At 38.3% G+C, this 27,495-nt stretch overlaps 1 protein-coding gene across 1 annotated transcript in view; it reads right to left on the bottom strand.

Annotated features, from left to right (window-relative positions):
• Positions 1-22,231: 22,231 nt before the first annotated feature.
• Positions 22,232-27,495, bottom strand: part of KLHL4 (kelch like family member 4) — a 36,456-nt gene continuing 31,192 nt past the window's right edge. The window contains exons 9-11 of the mRNA XM_015626772.3: positions 25,749-25,961; positions 24,545-24,716; positions 22,232-23,861 (exon numbers count right to left, since the gene is read on the bottom strand). Coding sequence (XP_015482258.1) covers positions 23,802-23,861; positions 24,545-24,716; positions 25,749-25,961 — 445 coding nt within the window. The 3' untranslated portion in view covers positions 22,232-23,801. The remainder of the gene's footprint in view (positions 23,862-24,544; positions 24,717-25,748; positions 25,962-27,495) is intronic.

Here is a 27,495-nt window from a genome sequence, read left to right on the forward strand (position 1 = left end):
TCAATGATTTTTAATTGTGAACAGTTCTCAGTGCCTGTGCAGAGAATCACTGTGTATTCACAGAGAAGCCATAATAGCTCAGAAAACAGGATAATGATTTCTCCACAGTGCTTCCCAAGGATAACAGATTTCAGACTTACAAATTAGAAATTGTCTTCTGGATTGCCTACTGGATATGAAATAAGCTGGTCTTAAATGTTCCATGTCACTAAAATAACCATGATGACAGCTCTTACCAACTGACTGCATGTTTGGCAAATTAGTTATTTGTGAGATTTGGCTGAAATTAGCATCAGATCCTGACACCTTCAGTATATAAAGGGAAAGTTTATAAAGTGTATAAAGTGTATAAAGTGTATAAAGGGAAAGCTGCTTCCCAGGAAGGTTCTCACATGCCAACTGCATCTCACCTGCAAATTCTGCACATAATGTTTAATTAATTAATTAATTTAATTAATTTAATTAATTAATTTAATAAGCTTGATCCATTGTGCAGTGCAGCTTCAATACCTTGTGGTCAGTGTGGAGCTGATCTGGATTTACCAGAGGTAAAATCTGGTAAATCCCACAGAGCTCCTGCTGCTTGTCACAGTACCAACACCACTGGTTTTGCATCTGTTGGGAAAAACAAGATTTTAAAGATGAAAAATTGTATTTATATTTATATAAAATTTTATTTTTATTTGTTATTTTAAAGATTTTTTTTTTAATGTCAGAGTGATAAAAAGGAAAGCAGGGAAATCCAGTCCATTAATGATACAATATTGCAAGATGATTTGTTATGATGAAGGAAAACAGGAAAAGAGTTGTTTGCAGGAATATTTTCTGCTTAGGTACAGGGGCAGAGGAATGGGGATAGGCATTTGAGATTTAAACAATTCAAGATTATTGAAAATTATAGTATTAATTTTCTGCTCTTAAAATTACCTGAGATTCTTGCCACAGAACCCTCTGAAGAAATTGTCTGGAATAAGCCATTCTCTATTTATCACTTCTTAACAAAATATGCATTTAAATAATTAGAGAACACTGTCTCAAAGGGAATATGACACCAGAAATCAGTTAAATTTGTTGAGGGAAAAGCAAGATGCTACATCCAGAGACTATTGAAAGTATCTCATTTTCTAGATATTCCTACTGCAAGAATTTCAGAGAACTTAGAGCTTTGTTATCAGGAAAGGATGGGATGAACTGAAGAGTTGGCACACATGGTAAATGTTACATCAGAGAACATTCCAAGCTGAAATAAATCTGGATTCCTGTGTTTTATTGTCACTGAGACCATATGTAAACCTGAACATGGGAGCAAGAGATATGCTGTCCAGGAAACAAAAAGTATCCCCTTTTGAATATGGCTGTTGTCTCCAGGTGAGAGTGAGTTACCAGGGGATCTCAACTAAAAGCAAGAAGTCACTTTAGGGTAAGCTAAAGCACATTAAAGTTCTTCATGGTGGAAGGGAAGCAGTAATCCCCAAAGAGTGCTTCCACAGAACTGCAACATCCATTACTTTACAGCAGTCCCACTCCCATAAAAACAGATTCATAAAGTGAAATGTCATTTCTTTAGGTAATCCTTTTAAAGTATATTTTAAAAGACTCAACTCTTCACAAGACATGCTTTTGGCATAACTAACAAGTGACCTTATTTAGCACCTGAATTCTGCAGACCTGCTGTGTTAAATCCAGGTTGAGCTGTGAATTTCTGGCACCAAAAGTGGAAATGGGGGGGCTTCACAGCCATCAGATGTCAGGGCTGAGGGAAATCCCTCAATCACTTATGGCTGAACCCTTGGAGCCCCACGTAGACCTCAATATTTCCTCAGCCTCTTTGCAAAGCTTCTCACAGGCTGTGCCACAGCCCACCTGTGCATCCTTTAGAAAAGAGAGAGCTGGATCTGAAAAACATCTCAGAATGGTGGGGTGGATGCATTTCTGGAGGGAGTCTTTGTTACAGTGCTTAAAACAATTGTTCTTTTTCATCTGGGTCATATATTAACCAAAGCACGATAAAACTATTAAATCAGGCATTTACTAAAAGGCCCTCAGAATTAGTTTAAAAATGGAGTAATTAGACCCATGCTGCGCTGACATTACTTTTCTGATATTGCTTCCAACTGAAGCCCAGTTTCACTGCAGCACTTTCATTAGCTGCTCCATGGAAATTAGCTGGGAAAGAATGCCGTATGTTTTCAATTATATTTTAATAGTAAGGAGCAAGTTATTTTCTTCCAGACCCTAAGAGTTAGCAGTAGAATGTGTAGCATGCATAAAATCAGCTTTGCAATCATTTTCATCTGCAGAAGATTGGTTTGCAATAATTTATCTTTGTGAAGGGCTTATAATCAACTGGAATTTAGATTTACATAAGATTGGAGTTATTTTAAAAAATACCTGTGATACAAAGTAGGGCCTAGCACCTTTTGATGAGCACTATTAGCTGGCTTCTGTGACTTGAATGGGAGTTGCAAAAAGAGTCTAATGAGAAAGGTACTATAAAACCAAATTAACTGATGTTAATGACTGACAGCAGCTAAAAGAGCTTTCATCTTAAATCCGTTTACTTTGGTACCACATGAAGTACTGAAAAATGTAGCAGTTAAATTGTGTTAATGTTCAAATTTTAAAATAACAAAGGTAATAAAAAAGCCTAAGGAAAAATAACTAAATGCCAGAACTACTTGTGGGTATACAGCTGTCTAAGGGGGGGTTAAATAAATGAAATCATACTGCAGATCAGAAATAGTGATTAGCTTCTCTGAATTTTCTTTATTTATATGCACTAAGTACCTGTTTTGTGGATTTTCTTGATTAGATTGTGGATTTTTCCATTTCTAATGTGATTTACTCTCAGTGAATATATAGAACTTTGAATCATTGCTCCATTCCTTTCCTCTATCCACACTCAGTACAGGAGCTGGATGGGGTTTGGAGTTAGACAACAGCTGAAAAACAGTTCACATCCAGCCTATACCTGCATTAATTTTGATAGATATCTCACATTCCTCAGTCAGTTCATGAAATTTACTGTCAGCACAGGAATGCACAAGGTTCTTACAAGGAGGAGGTGGCAGGTGAACCTGTAAAATTTGGTACCATTGCATGCCAAGGTTCCCATCCTGTGGCTGCATCGGTTTTCACATGGTCACATATTTTTACTTGCTGACACAACAAACACGAGGATCAGTGAAGCTTTAGTGGTTTCAGATTTACATGTTGCTTTAAACACAGCACTCTCCCTATAAAGTCACTGAATTATTTTCTATTTTTATATACAGCACAAATTCAATTTGATGTCAGAAAGAGTTCACTGGGTAACTTGAGGGGAACCACCTTCGTGCTACCTCATTTCCCACAGTTATCACCTCTTGTTTCTCTATTCCTCTACATCTGCAATTCCTGTAATCCTTTCCAGCAGGCTCCTTCAAAAGATTGGAAATGTTTCTTCACTCTAAAGTAGTCAAATGGAAATACTGGCATTTAAAATGAATTCTGCATTCTCTGTCCAGGAACTGTTTTGTACCACTTGAATTAACGGCGGAGAGCGCTTGCTGTGATTATCCCACAGCCAACAAAAGGAAAAAGAGAGAGAGAAACCTGCAGCACTCACTCAGGAGGAATTACTGGAATATTCAGGGAGATGCAGCCACTTTTTAGATCACCCTTGTGTCAAAACATGGGGGGATAATAAACTATCAGCATTTAAGCACAGGTGACAGATTGCACATTTCTGGCCTGGGATCGAGGGCATCACCCAGCACGTGTGGGGAAACAGCATCTCCAGCAAAATTCTGTGGGACTGACAGAGTTTAACAGCTGCAGAGTCAGAGAGGACAAAGATGAGGGTTTTTGTAACATGAAGAAATATTAAATGTCAAAAAAAGAAGTATTGGGCTGGTCATTCAGTGAAAATAGGACTCTGGTTGTTTTAAGAGGAAAGTAGCAAGGCTCGCTTGCTCAAAATACAACTGGGCAAAATATTCTGATTTTGTGACAAGAAATAAATCCAGGTAGTACAGAGCTTTAAAACTGAAGAAGAGACTGACAAATAACATTTCACTTTTGAATTCTTTTTGATAATTTCAGTGGTTTGGGAGTTACCTGAGAAGGTCTTACAGCTGCCAGATATTCTCACTGTTTCACCTTGAGAGACATGTTTGTGTAAAGCTCAGCTATCTTAGATTAAGAGAAATTTTTAAAAAGCTGTTTTTACAGTACCAAAATTAAAATATAGATGTATGTTTGCAGGTGTGCATGCTTAAACAGACAGTCATATAAATAAAAATAATGTCTAATCACTTCTCTTCTGCAGTAGCTGTTGCTCCTGGAGAAATTATTTCTTTACTGTGGATTTGTATTTTGAAAAACTACATGTGATTATTGTGAATGTGCTTGCTGTAAATTAGCCTCTCTTGCATGGCTTTATCAGAGAAAAAAAGGCATATTTGGGTTTTTCCTGCTGTCCCATGAGCTTCTGCTCCTGTGTTTGTGGGCTTCTGGGAGTCCACCACCCCACAGTGGCACAAAACTCAAATAGCATTGAACTCTCATAAGAACAGCTTTTACAACCTATTCCACCTTTACTTTTAAAATAATTTGCAAATAAACTGATATTAAATAATTTAATTCTTCCATCCTGCAGTAACTTCATTAGTGGAAATGTCATTCCCCAAAGTTATACAAAGGGAATATCTGCAAAAAAAAAGATGTGCCAAAATTTTAGGGCTGGAAAAAGATGATTACTGATAATACTCTTGGCTGGCTCCCTGTCAACACACAAATATTTCATCAGAAACTTGCCAGGGTTTTGTTACATCTCACTGTAAATAACTCAATGAATTGTTTTCCCTCATGGATTGCTAAGGAGGAATTCCACACTCCAGGGAGCTGAATTTACTCTTTTTGTTTAATGTCATTGAATACATGAACTGCTGGCTGTAAATATTTCCCAGCTTGGAAAAATTTTAAAACACTTTCACTGTTGTCACTCCTCTTTATTCATTATCACCTGAGCATTTTGAAGGGGTTCAGTATTTTAGTTCACAATGATTTTTTTTTTTGCTCTCACTGCATTTTATTTTTTCTTTTTAGTTCTTCCCAGTGTTGGATTTAGGGTTCTTTTATTTAATTTGTATAATTCTTAGTTGTTTAAATACATCATAAACATTTCATTTAAAAGTATCAAAAAAATTCCACCATAACCACTTTCTGTAAGCACTGACAATAAAATTAATTCTCTCAAGGATGTTAATCAGAATAGAAGTGCAGACTTGTATTCATTTTCATGTATATATGGGTAGATGGGGGTGCTTGGAAGAAATTTGAATAATTAATGAAGTATCACTGATTTGGCCCCTTCTAAAGGGACATTCCTTTCCTTTCATGTTTTTATTTCATAATTACATAGTAACAATGCTCAGAGCTCAGCCCTGATAATGGAAGCAATTTGGGGGAAGTCTTAGAAGAACTGAATTTCTCAAAAACCATGGCATTTAAAGCCTGTTTCTCTAACTGTGCAAGAATCTGTTTGCAGACAATGGAAATGGAACTGCAGCACAAGGGCAAACCTGAAACTTCTGTGTGTCATCACATTTCATTATTCATTATTGCATGAACCGTCTGAGAACAGCAAAGATGGGTCAGGATTAGATTTTTACGTCCTGAGAGACATCATAATACTCTCTAAGATTATTTTGTGGTAAAGGTGTCTTGCCTTTAGGGAGTTTTGTTCATGTTTATGAGCATGTGTGTCATATCTTAATTTGTGAAAAGGCTTAATTGAGCAAAGACTTTTATTTTAAATTTGAACAGTTCTGCGGTCCTGTGGAAGTGAATTATGAACTGTAAGTCTGACAGTAAAACTTCTTCCTTTCTTTCATGAGTGTAACTAATTGTTGCAGGCAATTCTGTGAAAGGGAAATCTGGGGCTGTTTGAAACTTTGGAGATATTGCTTTTTAAGAACTCCTGAACTAAATACTGATAGAGAGAGCTCTGCTTGTGTGGTTGCCATGCCTTGCCTTGCTGAGCCCACCAGGAATCTCAGTGCCTGTTCACAGCAGGTTTTTGCTGCAGTGCTCTTTACAGTGAAGCTTTAGCAGATTTTGCTGTGAGTGACAGAGACAATGGATGGTTTGGTTCCCATTCCCACTGGCCTGCAGGACACAGCACCTGCAGTTATTGGATCCCTCTGCAGCTTTCTGATAGATGCCCTGACAAACCCTGGTGGGCTCTGAAAGCTCATTTTATCTCCACTTACATCTCATCTTGATCCACCTAGGCAGCACTTATTTAATTCAAGAGCCAATTTTTCCTTAATCTTGGGAAAACCTGTGTGCTCTTTACAGGATTCTGGGACGGATGGTGACGGAGCGTTGCTTTTGCTCCAAATCCATCAGATCCTTCCCAACTGCTGCGAGTCCAAAATGAAGAACAGTAAATTGCTTTTGTTTCTCTCACTGTTCCCTGGTATTGAAACAGGAATGATTTATGAACTGCAGGGTGGAACACAGTGGAGAAAATACCTGCAGCAAAGTCCTTTGGGTGCTGCTGTTGTTCCTCTGGCCTGTGCCAAGGCAAAGCTGCCCCGTCCTGCTCATGTTTAACTCTGGCTGAGCCAATCTGACAGTGGTATTGCCCTTCTTAAAGTATTTCTCCTTCATTAAATGCTATAAATAAATAACAGACTGATTAATCAGGAGTCTTGAAAGTGAAGGCTTTTTGATTCAATAGAATTGCAGTGTAAATATTAGACCAAAGAACATGAAAATTAATATTTGATGGAAGACAATAAAATACACCTTTCTCTCCAGGATTAAATGAATTGAACAAAGACAGCAATTGCAATAAGAAGAACAAAGCAGAAAGAATCCTGGTATCAGATAAAAGATCTGAAGTCTCAGGAAAAACAAAAGCTGTCATTTTATCACAGTTGCCATCTTTTTATAAAATATTTCAGTATTTTAGCTTATGCCACCATCTACTGGTCACCAGCTCAAAGTGTTCAGCTCACTCTAGCAGATTCCCCAAGGTTTCACACAGATGTCTGCTCTTGACCTGAGCTTCAGGAATAGATTTTTTAAATGCCTTTTTTGCATTGGCATAAAAATGAAAATTGGATAGAATGGTAAAAAATTGCTTTTTGATTAGACAAATCCTTTTGAAAGCTTCAGCAATTCATATTTCTGTGTGCAGTGTGGGAGCTGGTGAGAGTCACCTGTTGCTAGAAACTTTGGTGGAAATGTTAAAATTTAATTAATGTCTTGCATTGAAGGTTCCCATGGCACTTGCTTCATTTATAATTCATAGGATTTTTATCCTTTGGCACGAATTCATCTATTTCATGAGCCATATCTAAAGAACAGGGTTCTGGTGTTAACAATCTATTTTACCCTCACCTTCTGCTTTTTCAATAAGCCGAAACAGAGAAATGCCAAAACATAGATCTTAAAATGTCAGGCCTTTAGATAAATTTCTGCAGAATTTACAATCCGTTACTATGAATTTGGGGTCTTGGCAAGCATTTTCTCTCTCTGTATGTGAGAAATTGGATGATGCAGCATGGAGTTCTGCATGACTGGGGAGGGAATTAGGTAATTCTGCTGATGTATGGATGTATTTTGTGTAAGCCATGAAGTTTACATACACACACCAAACAAATATAAGAGCCTGTGGTGTGATGGCACTTCATCCTTTTGACTGGTGACCTAGAGATTCTCCCCCAGCTCTGGCTTTCCTTTTCCTCCCTCTCCAAGGGACAAACCTCCCTTCCCAGCAGGAGAAGCAGAAGCAGGTAATCAGCCTTCTGGAAAATCTCTACCAGCAAAGCAGTTTGTCACTTTGGAATGTTAGCCAGAGTGAGGCAGGAATTGTGGCAGGAATCTCCCTCCTGCCCCACCTTTTGGTGTCTTCAGCATGATCAAAGGGTGTTCTTTGCCCCAGCACAAGTCCTGGGTGCTGTTTCTGTGCACAGCCTGGGACATTTGTCCTGAAGGCCCTGAGTCTGAGCTTGAGTCTGAGCTTGAGTCTGAGCTCCTTCCACCTGGGAGGATGTGCAGCACTTCACAGCCCTCCCTGAGTTCAAGAGTGGGTTAAATCACCACCACAGACAAAACCACTTTCACTTCAGAAGACCCCCGTGAACTTAAGCCAGTAATTCATTAATGGAAATGGAAGCCTTTATTACAGACTTTAATTTCCATGCAGCTATAACCACAAATGAGTGTGTGAAAGTCCATCCCCTGACTTCTCCACATCCACCTCCCATCCCCTGGCCTGTGCCCTGGCAATTTCTGAGGTGACAGCAGCACCCAGCCTGTTCTCCCCGTGGCACACTCCCCATCACAGTTTCTATAGCAATAACTTCAGGGCTTCCTGCTAATGGACGCAGCCAATTAATTTCCTGCCTGTCCTTTTTTTCCTTGCTTAGCTTTACTAATGCCAAAACTAAATGTCAAGCAGGAAAATCTGTTTTGTCCCTTTAGCTTAGAAACAGTAGATAAGGATAAAATCTAAGCCAAACACTGCGTCTCTGGAGATTTCACATATGACTAATTGTAATTTGGAAGCGTATATGCTTTTAATTAAGCTCTGTTTTTTTACAGGCAGAACATACTCTGGACTGCAGTGGTGAGCACCCCTAGGGCTGTCAAGCTGTGAATTTGACTTTAAAAGTTGATCTGATAAGAGAGGGGGGCATTTCCTCCGTGCTGTCTTTTCCAGGCTTTACCCGAGGGAGAAAATAATCCGGTGTCAGGTCTTTAAAAAGCTGGAGGATATCCCTGCAGTCACACACACCTCACTGGCAATTTGTCCTGCCGTGAATCACAAAGGTTTGGCACGATAATGTCCTGTCCAGGAGCAGCTCTGGGACTGTGCAGAGGGAAATGAAGGCAGTCTGATGCTGAGCCAGATTTGTAGCTAAATTGTTATTCCTTGTGATAAGTGCTTTGCCTCCTGCTTGTCACTGCAGCGGGCTGGGGCATGCATCACTCTGACAGGTGCTCTGGAACTGGGTCAGGGAGCTTGGTGGGTAATTTGTGCTTGGAAGGCCAGAAAGCAGGATAATGGGAAGGGAGGTGATTTTGAGTGGTTCTGTCCAAGAGTTCATTGATCTACCGGTGTGGATTATGATACAGCACCTTCACAGGCACACAGCTGCCAGCCCCAGCTTACACTGGTTTTTGTGGAAGAAAAACCCTGATTCATGACTCGAAAGTAATGTTTTGGTTTTTAACTTCCTTTCTAAGAAAATTCAGTACTGATTGGCTGTGGGGGTTTTTTGGATCACTAGGCTAAGCCCAAGATTTTTTTCTGAAAAAGTCATGGGATATATTGAAAAAAAAAAGAACTTTGCTTCATTACTATGAATTTAAGCATTCATTATGGCTGCAATAATAGCAGAGAGATCACAGAGTACATGGAAATGGCATTAATGACCCTTAGCAGGAAACTGTGCTGTAAAGGTGATCAGGACCTGTGAGTGATTTGCATAGAAGTGCCAGTCAAGAACAATGGTGATTTTTCACTAGCAATTTTGGGATGAAATGAGTAGAATTCACACAATTAAAGCTTTAAGTATGCAGTTGATTAAGGAAGACCAGCTTGCAAACCCATCTGTTTAAAGAGATCGGGTTTGAGGAATGAAGCTTTTCATCCAGTGGTTATTGGATCATTTGGAATGGCACCAGGGGTGACTGGAATTTGCAGTTTAAAGCACTGAGATGCATGAGAGGTTTAGAAGCTGAGGGATACTCTGGAGCCTTGCCTGCCTGCAGGGCTGCCCAGTGACCAACCTTGCTGGCTCTGTTTCCACAACACCTCCCTTTGTGTCACCTTGGCCCCAGCCCAGGGAATCCTTGGGTGAATACACCTGGCTCTCCTAAAGCTGCAGGAATGATCCTCAGCCTGCAGGGAAGGCACTGGGGCATCCTGCAGTTAAATATGGGCCCATCACTCACATCCTACACCAGGATCAGCTGATCCTGCCTATTCCTGGGACAGTAATGGATCAGAAATTCACTGGCCTGTCACTTCTGGCAGGGCTGGGCATCGGCACAGGCAGGGTTCAGCTGCTCACAGAAAACTCCTCTCGTTTCTGTTTCCTTTTCCCTTCTCAGGTCCCAGTATAGGCTGTGAATTAAAAATGTTGCAGGTCAGAAGATGTGGACCGATGTCTTTTACTGAGAGTGATTAAAATTCAGAATGATTCTTAAAGATAAAAGTAGCAAATACTTTCTGGGGTCTTTTTCTACAGCTGTTTCTTCCCTTCTTTTGTTTTCTTTCATTGGCTGCCACTGACATGAAGTGATTTACCAAGTTAGGCATACAACCTTGAAACACTGCTAATGAATTCCTAAATACACCAAGACCATGATCAAAAGTGTGCTATAAACATAAAGAAACGTTCCATGGAGGTATTGTTTTGTCTTTCAAACAGCACTTTGGCTCCTGGGGAAACTGTAGAGGGAAGAAAAGCGCTCAGAGCCCTCAGAGAGGGAAAGAAGAGCCAGGATTTGGGGGGTTCTTGTCCTGTGTCACTGCTCTCTTGGGAGTTCAGGTGTGCTCCAGCTCCACTGTCACCTGCTGAAGGTGCCAGGGCATTGATGGAGGTGTTTTTTCCCTCTTTGGAGCCCTTTGATTCACCTTCATCTTTACAAATCTTCTGCAAGGATGTCTTTATTAACCCTGGGCCTGGAGAAACGCCAGAAGTTGTTGGGCAATCCTAGAGCTGGGCTTTAAGGATGCCCTCTCTGTAAGAACCAAGTGCTGGAATAATTCATGATCATCCCAATCACCTGAAAAGTTTCAAGATTGAAGCTATAGATTTATTTAAAATGGGAGCTTGCACTGATGAAGGAACATGTGAGCAGATAAAGTGCTTTAGCACACTGGGTTTAAAAGCTCTTTCACATCTCAGTTTAATTGCACTCACTTTACTGCAGGTAAAACTCCAATCTCCTCTCAGATTTCTAGTGCTCATAAGAGTCCTTTTTGTATTTACTTCATGAAGTCATAAATATTTTTATGAAAAAGAAATATCCTACAAGCAGAATCACCATTCTGCAAAAGAAAAGCTTCAGAAATTGTTATGGAGGAGTCACAGAGCATATTCTGGGTAAGGGAAGTGGAATGAATTAATCTCTCTCAAACTCTGGTGATCAGAAACTACTTTATTACATCTAGGACATAAAGTATAATGCATGTCAGAACAGAACATAAATTCCTTTGACATAAAATTACAGTGTTTAATGAAAATAAGCTACAGATGGATGGAACTCCTCCTGAATCCTCTGTCAACCCCATACAATTCTGAGAATCGTTGGCAACAATAAATATGGAGAAAAAGTGAAGATCTTTTATTCAATTTTACACATCATTTACTGTTCCTGTAGCAGTTTCCTTTTAAAAATGGACATTTTCCAATGTCACACACAGTGGTTTGTAGGAAAAGTTACTTTGGGAGTTGTTTGGGCTGTTCAGAGTGAGCAGCTTGGGCAACACTGGACCAAATAAATCCACAAGCTCCCTTCTCACAAACAGCTGCACAGACTTTCTTCATGAGAATTAATATCATTAACTCTCATTCATATTATTTATTACAGGACACACATGAAAACCTTCTTTTCCATAAAGGGACTCAATGAAAGAACCTAATTTTGTTACATAAAGAAAAAATTACCAGTGAGGGAGAGCTCACAGAGAATCAACAAGGCAAAATGAGTTCATGGATCTGCCAGGAAGGTTTTGAGCACATTAAATAGTTTTTTGTGTCTATTAAATCTTTTTTTAATAGGAGAAATCTTAAGGCACTCTCACTGCTGTTACAGCCATGGTGTGGTAGGGACCACCTGAGTGTGCTTGAGGTGTATTCCTAATTAGAGTTCCTATTTAATAGCTATAGATATATTCTATCTGTAGCTGACAGAACAGCATTATGTGGGCAGGAAAGCCAAAATCCTGAATTTCAGATGTCTGCACTTCCTCAGAGCCATAAGATGGAGTGCACATGAGAATATTCTCACATCTGAGGAGCATTTCTGGTTTCACACAAGGCCAAGGGCACAAAGGCAGCTTTTAGCAAAACACCTAAATGCATTTCCTTGCTTCTGATATCAGACATTTGGAGTATTTCAAAACTGAAATTATCTCCATTTTTAACTGTTTAATTTCTGAAGGTAAAAACGTCAGGATGTAACAAAAGGAAGGTGTTTTGGGGGAGTTCTGTTGTGATTTGGGTGCATACTGATCCCATTTATTGTGTCCTAGTTTTCCCAGAACTCCTTGAAGCTTTTCTGAAATTTTATTTGCACTTCAACTCAGAATATTTTTATTTTTTTAAAACTTCCAGTAATGCCAACTTTATATCTGTATCAGTGCATACTTAATGAAATTATTGAGCAGCCTTGTTATTATGAACTTGGGATAAATCCTCTGCTGTGTCTGTCTCTGTGTGGGGACATGTGGGCCAATAATTAATGAAAACAAAACTGCTACTGATAGGTGGACTTTGAGAAGCAATCTTGGCAATAAATACAAACTTCAATAGATATCTCACCATTGATTCATAAAGTCTTTGTGACCAGCAAAAAACATTTGCATGAGCCCAAGAGGATTTTTACACCTTGGCATTGGCAGGTTGCAAAATCTATTTACATATGACATTTATTTGGAGATTTAGAGAGCTGAGAAAGATGAAATATCCTGTTGGATTTAGTTTCTCTGTGTTTGTTGATTAGATTTTCAGTTCTGTAGTACATTGCTGGGGAGCAGAGGGGAGAGGTTAAAGGGATTTTTAACATTAAATATTTCACCATGTTCTTCTCAAAATGGTAATGCAACTGCCACTTAGGGTTATATTTTTCTACTGAATTTAATGTTTAATAACCTGAGCCTGTTTTTTTTTCTCTTCTTTCTCCTGTATGATTTTGCAAGTGAATTACTGAAAGCTGAAAATCATATTGGTTTCCTTGCTTCAAGAAGTTTAATTTCTGGTCATTGGGGATTATTTTAAAAAAAAATAAATTTAGTAATCTCATCACTATTTATTCATCTGAATATTTCCAAAGTACTTAAAGAATTAATGTCATATTTTAATTCACAGATTATATTTACACATTGTATTTATAGCATAGGGCTCTTAGGTAGACAATATTGGTACTCTTCTGATTTTGTCCATCAATGTTGTTCAGAATATCGAGATTTTTGGTTCATTTCTATTCCTGAGAGGAACAGTGTGATTGGATCACAGCTTTGCCCTCCATAGCAATTCCTGCACTGAAATTCAAAGCAGTTGATTGAGTTTTGTTCAAGCAGAATTCTCAGTGTGCAGTTCAGCTGAGAACTGAAACTGGAATTTTGAAGCGTGGCCGTTCCTGTGACTTTACAAAAATCCCCCCTGAGCTGGGAAAGCATCAGCTGAGCTTGGAGCTTGTAATTGATGCCAAAAGAATGTCTGCATTAGCATCAGTGAGCTACTGCTGAGTGCTAAGGTCAGCTGTGCATTTCATACTTCAGCTGCAGAGGCAGAATTTTATTGCTTTTCACAGTCATGGTGCAGTGGAAAAGGTGCTTTATGATGCCACAGACAATTAATTGAGGTACATTACCTAGAAACTAAAAAGGTCACACGTGGAACATAATTGGCACCTCATAACCCCTATTAATGATTACAGAAATGCAAATTAGTACTTTTCAGTTTCCAACAAGTAGAATAATTCTTCTCCAGCTGTGAATTATGTTTCCATTTGCTTACAATCTTTACTCTTTAAAATGTTTAATTTACCTTTCTTTTTAAAATAACCTCAGTCTACATTAAAAGTTATACTCTATATAAATTATACTATTCAGAAGAAGTCTATTAAGCTGCAATTATTTTTCTGTGCAATAGGCATAGAGAGAAAACTGATACAAATCACACATGTAATGCTTCAGCAACCTCCCTTCAAGGCTACAAGTGCTAAAACCTTTATGGGATTGCAGAAAAATGTTTTTCCTTCCTTATGAAGACAAACTTGAGAACCAAAGAGAACTTAATGTACTAAAGAGTAAATTACAGGTTTATTTAAAGGTGTCTTGTGGTTATTATTATGGTGTACAAAAGGAGTAATCCTAACACAGAGGATGGGGAGTTGATAATTAAGAGTTAGGTACTGGGTTTGCTCCAATCTTTATGTCTGGTTGTGTGTGGTCACTTACACACTCAGATCCTACTGATTTTACTGTAAATAATGTTACAGTTTATTGGTGCTTCCTGGTGACTGTGTTGAAACATCACAGCATGACATTAAGTTGTGACATCACTGAACTGTGAGATTTCCCTTCCTTGCAGGCTGTAACATTTTTAGTGTTGACCAAGAGCAAAAAAACATTCAGTAGGGTGTGAAAATTATTTAAAATATATTTTTTTTTAATTATTTAAATTTTTTGGGGGTGTAGCTGAAATGTAATTCCTCTGCTGCCTCTCTGAAATAAAGTGTGAGAGCTCAGGGCTCTGCTCACATGTGGTGAGAGCTCATTGCACCAGGTCTGGAGCTGCTGAGCCACACTCAGCCTCAATAACCAACAGCACTGAGCAAATCCCCACTGGTGGCTGCAAAAATAATCTCCAGCAGCTTCTGACCTTTCCAAATCTGACCTTGCAGAAGAATTTTAGAACAAGACCATTGATTTATCAGCTTTTCCCTACTGGTATGTTGATTGATAAAGTCATTTGATGGAAGAATTTCTTCTGAGGATGTCTAAAACTCAAGGTCATGCTGGAAACAATTTTATTGGTTTGAGTTTTAAAAATTGCACGTTTATTAAATGGTGCAAAACCTTCCCCTCAGTTGTTGATAAATAGAGCAGAACCACCATGGCTCATTCCCCATTTGATTCATTGTGTTGCTTCCCTCCTTATTTAGAAGTCACAAAAACTTCTCCTTTTGTCCCCTCTTTTTCTTTAAGACCACAAGAAATCTCTGCTTGCACTGCACAAATCAGGAGTGTGGTGGTGATGAAATCAACTAAAGAATTTCCCTAAAATTTGAGGGTTTAGAAGCCCTGCAGTTCTTACTGTCTTTTAGCACTAGTATTTCTTCTTTTCTTTTTCCAAAATAAAAGGTTACTGAAGTCCAGCAGCCATTCCAGCCCTGAACATGTATTAAAATAAATAAATATCATGCTTATGTCATAGCAATACTTTTCCTATTAGCAGGCAACTAAAAATTAATTTCATTTAGTAAACCTGACAGAGTAGGTGACAATTTGAATTGAAGCAGTTATATCATCAAGTTGCTGTCAGTCCAAATAAATGAATATGTACTGAAAAAAACACTTTTTCATAAAAATGTTATGCATTTCAGTATCCTAATTATCATATTGAGTTTTAGTGTTTTAGGGGTAAATGGTCACTGCTTCCATCTCCCAAATAAATAAGAGTCTCCTGCAAAATTAACACACGCAAACAATACTTCCCTTTTGTAAGGGCTGTATTGCATATTTTTTTCCAGTAATATAATTTTCTATTACATCTGTTACTGTTGAGACACATAACAAGCTTTCAAACTTTAAAAATACCACAAAAGCAATGGATATCTAGTCTAGATACACCACATCTTTCTTTCTTTCATTTAAAATGTTCCTTCAGCTCTATTTTGAATTTTCTATCCAGTACAAAAAATAATTTCTTTGTGGTTGAAATGCACTTTTTCCCTTTCCCTTCCTTTGAGCTATCAGCCAAACATTTGGCTGTTTAGGGTATTTTTTTCAAGTCAAAATTAAATTAGTGATATTGTAACTCAATATAGTATATAAAAATTGATTTGTTTTGTAAAAATAGCTTGGAAAAATTCCAGCTGCACTGGCTAGACTGGGTGACTTTCTGAGCTATCACCTGTGGCAGACTGAAAAATGAAATATATCTGTGCTGAAATTTGAGTGTTGTCTCAAATGCCACTGGGCAGGGAGGACATGCAGGAGGCTCAGGGGGTTTATATTCCAAATGTGGAATATCACCCTTTGGTCTTTGATCCTCCTCAAATAATTTGTTTGCTTCTTTGTTCTTGTTTGATCCTGTTTGGTTCTTCACAGTGGGAGTTTCAGTTTTCTTCTCCTTTTATCCTCTCATTTCTTACCTGGGAGAGGAGACAGCCTCACCTGCTCACAGAGCTCCCTCTCCTTCGTGGGTTGTGCTCCGAAAAACTGAGAAATAAATGATCTCAGCATTCCTTGTTGAACATTCCTTAGTGACCACATTAGAATAGGAGTCTGCTTCATTTTAAAATGAAGTTATTGTTTTATGAAGTGCACCTGGACTTCTCATAGGTCGTGAAACATGGAAAATAAAATCTGTTTACAAAAATAAAATCTGTTGGCATGAGATGATGCCAGCACTGTAGTGGACCTTGCATTATATCTGTCTCTGGAGGGCAGAGACAGATATAATGATATATATAATAAATTGATATAATAAACTCAACAGTCATAAGAGAATTATAAGGGTTTTGTGATGACAACCTAGCAGAGAAAATAATAAAGAATAAAAATAAGTAAAAGAGGCTTGACCATGAAAAAAAGAGATGAAATACAAGGAGATACCAAACAAAAAATATATATGTGAAATGAAGTTCACACATGTTGATGGTTAAAATTTAACATAATTACATTGTATTTTAGATTTTGTTGGCTTTTAACCTTTTTTACAGGACCTTCAATTCTCTAATGATAAAAGAAATAAAAACCTCTTGGCATTTAATCACCATGAATTTTAACTCCATTTCTATGTCTGCATGCTAGATAATTGAAATGTGAATTTATATACAATTTTCATCTCTAAGTTACTAAGTATAGAGTGAAACAGATTCCAAATAAAATGTTCCTTTCTTGTCTGACAATTATGTTGTTGGAAGGAAGAAAACAGGAAAGCAGTCTGTAATAAATGCTCTTGTAAACACTTAGAGCTTCATCCCTCCTGCTTTGCTTCATGGCCCTTTTCACTTCTCATAGTAAAGCATCAAATGAGATTTTTATATTTGATTGTATTTTAAGGTTCAAATTAAGTTTGACAAGTTCCTCAGAGGAATTACTTTTTGGGTTTTTTTTTTTTCCCTGCTTTGCAGTGTCTCTTTTAGCTCCTGACCTCTCCAGTCTTCCCCAGTTTTACAGGATATTGTTAATGAAGTGTGTACAATGCTGCTCGGGAAGAACATGCCATAGTGATTTTTCTTTATTCTTGCAGCGTGTTTGATTCCATCTAGCAGCTGCAGGCCCCTTTTCCCACAAAAGAATCTGATTACTGAGTGTGATTAAAATGAGTTTTTCTTTATATGGCACACTGTTTTCTCCAACTGAATCAGGCAAGCACATGTTTTTCTGAGCATCGTGCAATACTTAAGGTTGTAAAGACACAATCATCACAAGACTTTTTATTTACTATTGTTCAGCACAAACAGTGCAGAGTGAAAGAAACTAATGAGGTCTTTGATAATCAATTCTTATCAGAGATGCCTTGGGCAGAATGGGGTTTTTCAATTATCATCCATTTTTCAGTAGCTGTACATAGGCTTTTATTTTTTTTTCATCTAGAAGTGCTGATTTTATCTTTATTTTAAGAAAGATTAGCTTACATTTGAATGCTTGAAATTAAAACTGTTCCCACTTGGACTGGTTTCATGACAATTGGCATTATTTTCTCGTGCCTGATCTTACATGTGAGGTCTGTCAGATAAACTGAGCTTTAGGAGGAGGATCTCAAAGGCAGGAAAGCTTTTGGCACGTGGAGGTTTGGAGGATTTGAGGGCAGGATGTTTGTTTTCAAGGAGGCTGTGGGAATAGAAGGTAGGTAATGCACAGAGGAGCCTCTAGGGAAGTGATATTTCCAAGCTTTTTGGAAGAAAGCTCCTGTTTAGTGAGGAGAGGGAGGCAGGGAAAGAGCTGCTGAGACTTGTTATGTAAACAGCTGCATCCAGATACCAGCTCTGCCTTTTAAGTTGGACACTGAGGGGTTTGGGAAGCTGAGGAAATGAATCCATTTGGGGTTTTGTCTCTCTTTCCATCTCTACAGCTTGTGCCACAGAAACAAAGATGTTTTCTTTTGGAGTTTCTTTTGCCCCCACGGTTGTAATTATTGAGGAAATGTCTTTGGTGGGGGGTAGGTGTGCTGAAAATACAAAAGCAAAGTTTGCCATGCAAAAGTGGGGGTTCATAACAGGTTATTAATATATTTGTGGTGTTTTAACTTCTCTACACAGCACAGTCAAATGTCTCTGAGCTCAGACTTTTGAGTTTTAAAAATTCAAAATTCACAGTCAAATGTCTCTGAGCTGGCAGATGGCAGTGAGGAATTGTTACCCCTTTAATAAAGTACAGCAGAGGAGAGGATCAGTTTCAAGTGCTCTAACACTTCACTTTCCCCAACATTTTTTAAATTATTGTTTTTTATTTAGAGCTGTCTTGTAGATAGTATAAAGCTGATTGTAAATTGGTCTCTATTTTCTGTAAAAAATAATTCATAAGCTGCATTTTTTTAGTGTTGTGCTTGGGAACCTCTTTCTGAATTCTGGAAGTGATATCATTGAATTGTCTATTAACTTGAGGTGATGAGGAGAAATACATAAAAAAGCAAATTGCAGCTCTGTGTTTACAGGGAGGTAAAGTGAAATGAATCCTGAATCCTGAATCCTGGAAAAGTTGCATCCAGTACCTGGGAGCAGCCGCTGTTCCTTGCTGCAGGGGAAGGATGATGCTGTGTTTTATCCCCTGTAAAAAGCAGTGGCAGGACTGTGTGAAGTTTCCTTATCTTTCATGTAAAGCACACTGAATTCACCTCTGGCTCTGTTTCATGACTATCCCAGTATGGAAAATGGGGAAACAGGGAAAAACCCATTTTATATTTTCTTTATGGTTTAACACCTATGGACATGTCCTGTACATTTTCAAAAGGGCAGAGCTGAACAGATTTAACTCTCATCAGGAACTGCAGCTTAGAAATGTCTGTATGAAGCCAGAGGAGGCTGCTGTGGGCTGCCTGGCTGGTTGGTGGCCTAAAGGACCAAAACAGAGCCTTCTCTTCATCCACTGCCCACATCACTGGCTTTTCATCCCAAGCCTTTGCAGCCAAAGAACTGGGTGCTGTGATTTGAGCTCAGCAAAATCAAACACAAACAACTTTTGACTTCCATGTGCCAAAACCCAGGACAGGCAGCAGGGCAGCAATACCAGCTGCTGCTTTGGGAATATTCACAAAAGGGGCTTTGCTGTATCTCAATAACTTTGGTTCCAATATTTCCTGAGAGCCCAGCAATGCCTGTGTGTGTGGGGGGAGCATGTCTGTGAGGCAGTTCCTTGAACAAATGGAGGAGGCTCTTGAGAGTATTAAAGAGTGGATTTATAATTCAAGGATAAATATTACTACAAGGCAGCCTCGGTTTTCTTAGAAAGAGCCAGGATTCTCCAAAAATTGTCGCATAGCACCATCTTCTGAGCAGAGCCTGAATGGCAAACTGAGATGAGCTGGGCTCAAGTCTCGCTCAAACCCCAGAGCTCAAGACTTTGCAAGGACTGGGGGATGAGAAAACTTCTTTTCACTTTGCTGAGGAAGAGGACTCATTATTAAGAAATGGATCTAAGCATGTCGTGTCTTCCCTGAGTGAAAAATTCATGGGCAAACATCAAGCAACTGTAGGGAAATTTAGACTGAAGTATCCTACGTGGAAAATGTAGTGTGTGTGACCCTGTCAGGGAAAACATCCCATGTTACTGCCTGGATTGAATAAATCCCAGGTTCCCATAAGATTTGAATGTAGGCTGTTCACTCTGGTTTGTACAATTTGCAGACACCCAGTACTGATCAATTGAGATTTTGGTTTAGTGTAGCTGTGTTATGCAAGAAATTAAAATTTATATTCTATTAGGAAAATAATTCATTTTCATTGTGACAGCTGTAAATAGCTCTAATATTGCTTTCCTCCAAGTATCACTGCTAAAGTTATGGGGGTGGCTTTTCTGGGCTTATGCTCTTGGCCTAAAGATCTCCTTCTAGACACAGACATGGTTAAGCTGCATCTTCAGCCTTTCCCAGAACTGATTTCATGGGTCAGTGGAATCCCTGCTCCCCATACATTATATTTACATAAAGCATCACTGCTGCTGCAGCTCATGTAGAGATTATCACCCAAACCTTCAATTCCTCTTGCTTTCTTTGTTTCCACCTTCCTGTTTAGATCCCAATTTCCCTTTGTGGAGTGCTGGCTTCCTTTCACATGGTTTTTCACTGCTGTACAAATAATATGGAAAAACCAAAACAAACCACTTAAAGTTCATTACTAAAACCACCATACCCTTCCCATCCTTTCCCTTTTCCCCAAACCCCTATTTATCTTGGTGTTGTTTCCATAAAAAGGTGCAGCCTTAAACTTTTAATTGAAGAAGTACACTTGCTACTGCAGCCCTGCCATAGGAATGAGACCATTTCATAACACACACATGCAAATATTCACATGCTCTGCCTCAGAGACTGTGGTTCATGCTAGGATGAGCTCCTGAATTTATTACCCTGGTAATGGAGCAGCTTCCTGCAAGATAAAATCATGGCATATTTTTTTCTGTCTTATTTTTTACATAAGCAAAGTTCATGACACAATTTCTTTAGCGAGCTGTAAAGAAATACAGGAAGTTTTCTAATACTCCTTCTGAGCCTTTATTAAATTACAGAGATGGCAGTGTGTATTTCCAGAGATATTTAAGGGGATTGTTTATATCTAAGTATTTTTTCCCTAAGTGTTTCATGTCTTGTTTACTGATTTAATAAAATTTGCAGGCTGGGGAGGGGACAAAGGCAGGGGAGTTCTGGGTCATCTCTCAAAGATCCCGTGTGTTTGGATTAAGGTATTGGAACAGTTTTTTGGTGATGGGTTTATATTTATAAATATCTTTATTGGCTCAGAAGCTGCTTTCCCTCACTTGAGGTTTCTGCCTTCTTTTTCCCAGGAGAATTCAAATTCCTGGCAAGGCTCAGTGGGTCAGGCCCATTGGCACTGTCAGTCTGTCCGTCTGTCCTGATGTGTTTCTTGGCATCAGCTGCACATTGTTTCTATCATTTTATGCTGGATTTTAAAAATGGGCATTCAATGCCAGTGCTTTCCAACCAAGAGCAAAACATATGAGGCTGTAGTGGTTCCTGGCAGCAGTGGTGTGCAGCTCTGGGAGAAAAGCATCATCTAGAGCCTGGGTGGAAAGCAGCAGTGAGCTTCTCCCTGCATCCACACAAATCCTTATTTGTATGAAAGATTACACATGGATATTCCAGGACCAAAGCAGGATGACAAAAATAGGGGGGAAATGTTAAAATTTTTATATTATATTTGATATAGATATAGATATATATAGATAAATAAAGATATATATAGATAGATATATAGATATGTGTATATATATAGATAGATAATATATATCTAATATAATTTATCACTGATAATATAAAATAAATATATAAAATAAATAAATAGGAATGTGTAATAAAAGTTATATAAATAGATATAATTATATATAATTATATATATAATATATCTATCACTGATAATAAATATAAAATAAATACATAAAATAAATAAATAGGAATCTATAATAAAAGTTATATAAATAAATATAATATAATTATATATAATTATATATAACATATATAATATAATTTATCACTGTTAATAAATATAAAATAAATATATAAAATAAATAAATAAGAATGTATAAAAAAGTTATATACATATATCTTATATAATGATATATAATTTATATATTTATATGTATGTATATATAATATAGGTAAATATTATAATAGAATATGATATTTTAATATATATTATAATATATAATATCATGTATATAATGTTTAGGAGTTAGTGTTTGCTGCCAGCTGTTCTGGGTAGGTGGTCAGACAGCTTCCCTCTGGGACAGGGAGAGCAGCACCCACCTCCCACTGCCTGGGGCATCCCTGGACAGATTCTCTGTCTGTTCTTGGCCCCTTGTGTTCGCTTCAGATTCTTGATCTGCTGGGAAATTAAAACATTTCCTTCTTCTCAGGTGACTTCTGGAACCCACGAGCTGGTTTAGGGTTCATTCCCCATTTGCTTGGCAGGGAGGGTTTTGTGCATCTTTTGTTATTTTAGATTTTAAAAAAGAGATTGATGCTTCTGCGTCTTCTAGATTTGAAAGGATGTAAAATAAAAACCACAAGGTTCTAAAATACAGTCCAAATTTTTATAGCAGAGAAAGTAAAGTTTATTTGAATGTAGCATGCTATATATAAACATAATTGATTTTTAAAGTTAAAAATGTTCTTTTTTTATAAATATGCTTATGAGATTTTTTTTCTTTAGAGGCATTCAATAGGTTTAATACTATAAATTTGTTTTAAAATAGCATATTGCTAAAATCTGAAACCACAGTATTTATCAGGAAAGTTGGCCTACACATTGAGAGATTTTTGTCTCTGTCCTGAATTTTCTGATACTGACAAAACAATAAAACAAACACTGAGGTGGATACTGACCAAATATTGTGCTTTACAGCATAGAATATCTTACATACATTCTTTTTTCTAGAATACACTTTCAGCTTTGAAATTATTAAAAAATGAAATTAAAGCAAAACAGTAGAAACTGGCACACAAGAGGAAAATATCATGCATGTGGAATGCTATGTGCTGTTTTCAGGGGTTCCTTTTCCTGTTTGTTCTTGATTCTCACCATTCCACTAATTCCAGATAAAACATAAACATGATTACATAAATGGTATCTAATGTTACACAGTGGGTGTGGTTTATTCCTTACCATATTTCTACTGTACATGAGAGAAAGCTGGTAATCTTCAGCTGAGGTCAAAGATTGTCATATCAATATGATATAAAAATTTCATTCTGTAAGTTATATTCAAGGAATGTAATTATGTGATTGTTTTAAAATTTAATGCACAGTTATTATCCCAAGAATAGTCAGATTAGTTTAACACGTACTGACAGATGGTTAGTGGGCAAAGAGAAATCCATGAATAACCTGAAACACAGAGCAGCATTAAAATATCACACATCTATGTACTGAAAATGACTGCAAATTATATTTGCATTATGTTTTGACAAAAGAAATTTCTTTTTGCTGGCACACAATAGCATAAAGGTACCTTAACCCTACCACAACTTCATTCCAATTCAATTCAATGCACTGCTCAAAATGGATATTCTGTCACAGTTCTAGCAGTGCTGGATGATAAATAACAAATAAATTATTGGCTTCTCTGATTTGATTTTGAAGTTAATTTAGGAGTTTAATTTCTGAATATAGAAATTAAGATGCTTCTACAGGGACTATTCTGTCGACAGTTTAATTTAACAGCAAATATTTCTTTCTGTGCAGTTCCCTGTTAGAGGTGTTTCATAGTTATTTTCATTTACTTAAAATATAAAAGCTTTTTTTATAAACTTTAGCATTCCTGACAACATAGAAAGGAAAAAGAAGTTTTTGAAATCTTATACACATCTCTCACTGCTGTGTTTTATAAATAACAGATACACTTTTGTAACAAACCTAAACCATTCAAACATTTAAACCATTTTACTGGATTTTGCTTATTAGGCATAATAAAGAAATTCAGTTCTGCAAAGTTCTCTGGTTTTTGTGATGCAGGAAGACACTTCTGTGCTGTAGTAGTGTGATGGCTCAGGGATAAATATTGTCTGTTCAGGGCTGCTGAGGGGTGTGCAGTCTGTGCTGCTCCTGGAAATGTTTCTTGTCCTCTGAGACTCCACTCAGTTCAGTTTCATGATAATTTACAGTCCTCAGGGCAACTTCACAACAACAACACATGCTCCAGCCCTCCCAATGTTGACAGGAACTTCCTAGAAAGGAAAAGGAAAGCAGAAAAGGAAAAAGGAGGAAACATTTTTAGTAGCATCCTATGGATAGGACAAGAAGAAATTACTGTCAGATTAATGGGAAAGCAGTTTGTTTATTCAAACTGATGTCACGCTAAAAAAATTGTGTTTAACTAAGGTATGAAACACAGTTTGGGCTTTTTGGCAAAATCCAGCATCCCCTGAGTTACAGGGGTGTAGCCTGGTGTTGTTCCCTTGGCATGTTCAACAGGCCTTCACATCCAATGCTCCAAAAGCCTGGAGTGTTTGGCTGCACGAGGGTCTTGGCGCTCCAGGCGTTTCCTCTTGGTCTCAGTGGGGAGGGCCATAGATAGGAAAGTTTGAAGGTGCCTCCAGAAGAGGATATTGCTGACAAACACACCAGCCCTACCAACAGCAAATTTAGGCACTTCAAACCCTGAGTGATTTGTGCAATCTGCTTTGCTTGGCCCCACACATTTCCTCCACCCCTCAGTCTGAAAAGTTTCAGGTGGTTATTTTACAGGAGAGGAAGCTGACGTTTTATTCAAGCCCACCTCCAGTATTGCTGCATCCCCACGTTTTTCGTGTCGTTTTTCGCCAAAGCGGCGACAATTTTACAGCTATTTGGACAGAATCGTTCCTGGCTGCAGGAAGAGCCCCTGAGGCACCATCTGTGTCCCCGTTACCTCTGTCCACTCGTTGTTCTGAGCATCGTAGGACTCGACGGTGTCCAGGTAGGAGTGCCCATCGTAGCCCCCCACCGCATACAGCCTGTCCCCCAGGGGACAGATCCCCACCGCGTCCCGGGGCACGCTCAGAGGCGCCACTGTGGTCCAGGCATCTGTTTTGGGGTCATACCTAGGAAATGTGGTGATCAAAATCCATAAAAATGCACGGTGGAGACACGATTCAGATTAAAATTGCTGATATCCACCTGTTTTCTCCTATGTTGCTGTTCGCTTTACATCAGGAACGAGCAGAACTGTGATTTGGTTTTTGGTTTGGCCACTAGAGGGGCCTTCAAGCACATGGAAAATACTCCTGTTTTAACTTTTTGATTACAGTCTCTCCATTTCGATTACATTAATCCATCAATACATTTTAAACACTAAATGGGACCTGAGGGAATGATAGCATGGCCACCAGTTGACTCAGCAGAGTTAATTTCAATATATTCTTATTTTCTCCTTCCATAAAGCTTTTGGTTTTCTGTTTATTGTCAGAAATAATGTTTTCAGAGAAGTTTACTATAAAAGAAGACAAATAACTTGTGAAGTAGCTCTAAGTTTCTCTCATGAAATGCATAAAATCTTACATTAATATTGATTTTACTTTTAAGCTATTCCAATATAAATTGCAGTGAATTCCAGGTGGTTCCTGCTTTACCCCATCTAACTGAGAACTGAATTTAGCCATTGCTGTTCACAGCAGGGTTTAACACCTGAAAACTGAAAAACTGTGCAGTTTTCCTTTCTTTTCCCCAAATGACAAGACTTTGTGATGTTTCTTATATTTTTACAACTTTCATCAGTGTCAGTCAAATTCTTGGAAGAACAACTGAAAAAGTATTTAATTCCTACAGTATGTGGCACAAGCAGCCTAAATCTGAATTCTGGCACTTGAGAAATAGAAAGGTCAGGTGTTGAATTTGTCTCAGTACTTCAGTTGCTTCTGTAGCTCAGGCAGAAGGGAGGAATTTGTTGCTGGGGTTTAATTCTCTTATTATCACAAAAGTATTGGAAGCAAGTTATTCCTGCTCCAAGTATAATTTTTTTAAAAAGGCAGAGTATGTTTTACAGACACAACATTCCAGTTGTGAAGAGAATTTATTCCATAATCCCTTCCCGGAATGTAAACAGAAAAGAGAAAAAAAGCAAAACAATTTGTTACCTCTCTACGCAGTCGGAGAGGCGGGAGCAGTGGTTGGAAGCAGGAGCATCGTGGCCTCCCACGGCGTACAGGAACCCGTTGTAGGTAGCCACGCCGACACCACCTCTCCTCTTGGACATGGAGGCACACAAACTCCACTTGTTTGTGTGAGGATCAAAGCACTCCATGGATTTCAGGCAGGAGCTCCCGTCTCGCCCACCGACTGCGTACAGTCTGCGAGAACAACCCACAAGCAGGCAAACAATTTCAGACTTTATTGTCCCACTGATAAGAATTTCATCTGGCTGACTTCATTCAGACCTCTTTAAAGTTGTCATTACACCCGTTATTTGTTGTGCTCAGGGACTTCCTCTGCCCAAAGGCTTTGTGTGTTGTATGAAGTTTTGTTCTTCACTTACAGTGGAAATGTTCAAGCAGACTCAAACGAAAATTAAGCTTAAAAACTCATGTCAGGTTCTCTAAATGTGAGCAATAGTAAGAGTTGAATTGAAAGATGCTGCTGCATATGTTTGAAATATATGGTAGGATTACCTGGGACAGAGTTACAGAATAATTGACATCACATTGAAAGTCTTTCTCATGCTGTTTACTTTAATAACTTGAATAGATAATAAAAACATATATAAAACATATATTAAATATATTTTCCTCTGAGTCTGTATTTAAGAAAATCTGCTGGACACCTTGTGTCATCTTGTCTGTTCAGCCCAAAGGCACTTAGCAAACAGCTGGAGATTTAAACAGCTGATGTCAGGGCAACTTGTAGGAATAAATTGTGATAATCCATGTTTAAAAACATCAGGTGTTGGGTGTGCTGGTTTTTCTGCTCCCTTTCAGACTCTTGTTATTATTTTCTGCCATGGAATTTAATTTATTTAGCATAGCTTGTTACAGACCTAGGGAACACGTGGATGTGCCCAGAGTAAATCACGTAAACCAGATCTACTGAATTTTCCTTTTGAAGTGCCTGTTTTATTTCTAGAGACTTACAAAGCTTTCAGACTTCTCTGGTGCATATTTTAACTAGAAGATTCTTAACCACCATTAGAATAATAAAAAGTCCCCAGCTCTCTCTCTCTCCTAAGGTTTGTTCACTTGATAAAATTGAGTTTGGTTGTACAGTTGTGGTCTGAGCCATATAAAACTTGAGGCTTTGCTTTATTTTCTTTTCACATCATGCCATTGATACAGTCTGCTTGTTTACACAGCTTTCACAGGGCAAGGAAATCTCTGTATATACAAAGTGATTGGCTGGGATCCTTTGTTTTCCATAACATGTCTACAAACACGGTGGTGCTTCCCATTCTCTAAGGAAAAGACCAAATATAGCATTATTGATTGATGTTTCCAATGGAGCATTTATTGGTCTGAAAGTGTTGGTCCATAGATATGTAAAGACTTTTCTGGTGGGGTTAAACAGGAAAAAATATGGTGTGATTTAGGGAAACAGGAAAAGGAGAAGCATTCTCCTGGCTGGACCGCAGCAGTAGCACTGAGTGATGGACATTTGATCTCCTGGTATGCCAGAAATTACATCAGCAGACTAACAGACGTGATTTAAGCCCTGCTGGAGACAGTTTGTATCAGCAATGATTGAGAACAGAGTCGGGATTGGGCTGATTTCCTCTTTGACAAAGCGGTTTCCTGCATGTTGCTGCTCTGGAAGGCACCAGCAGGAGTTCCTGGTGGAGTTTCTGCTGAGAACATTTCCTCTGAGCTACAGCAGGGACCTGGAGAGGCGCTTCTG

This window comes from Parus major, chromosome 4A (genome assembly GCF_001522545.3).
Source record: "Parus major isolate Abel chromosome 4A, Parus_major1.1, whole genome shotgun sequence".
Taxonomy (NCBI): Eukaryota; Metazoa; Chordata; class Aves; order Passeriformes; family Paridae; genus Parus; species Parus major.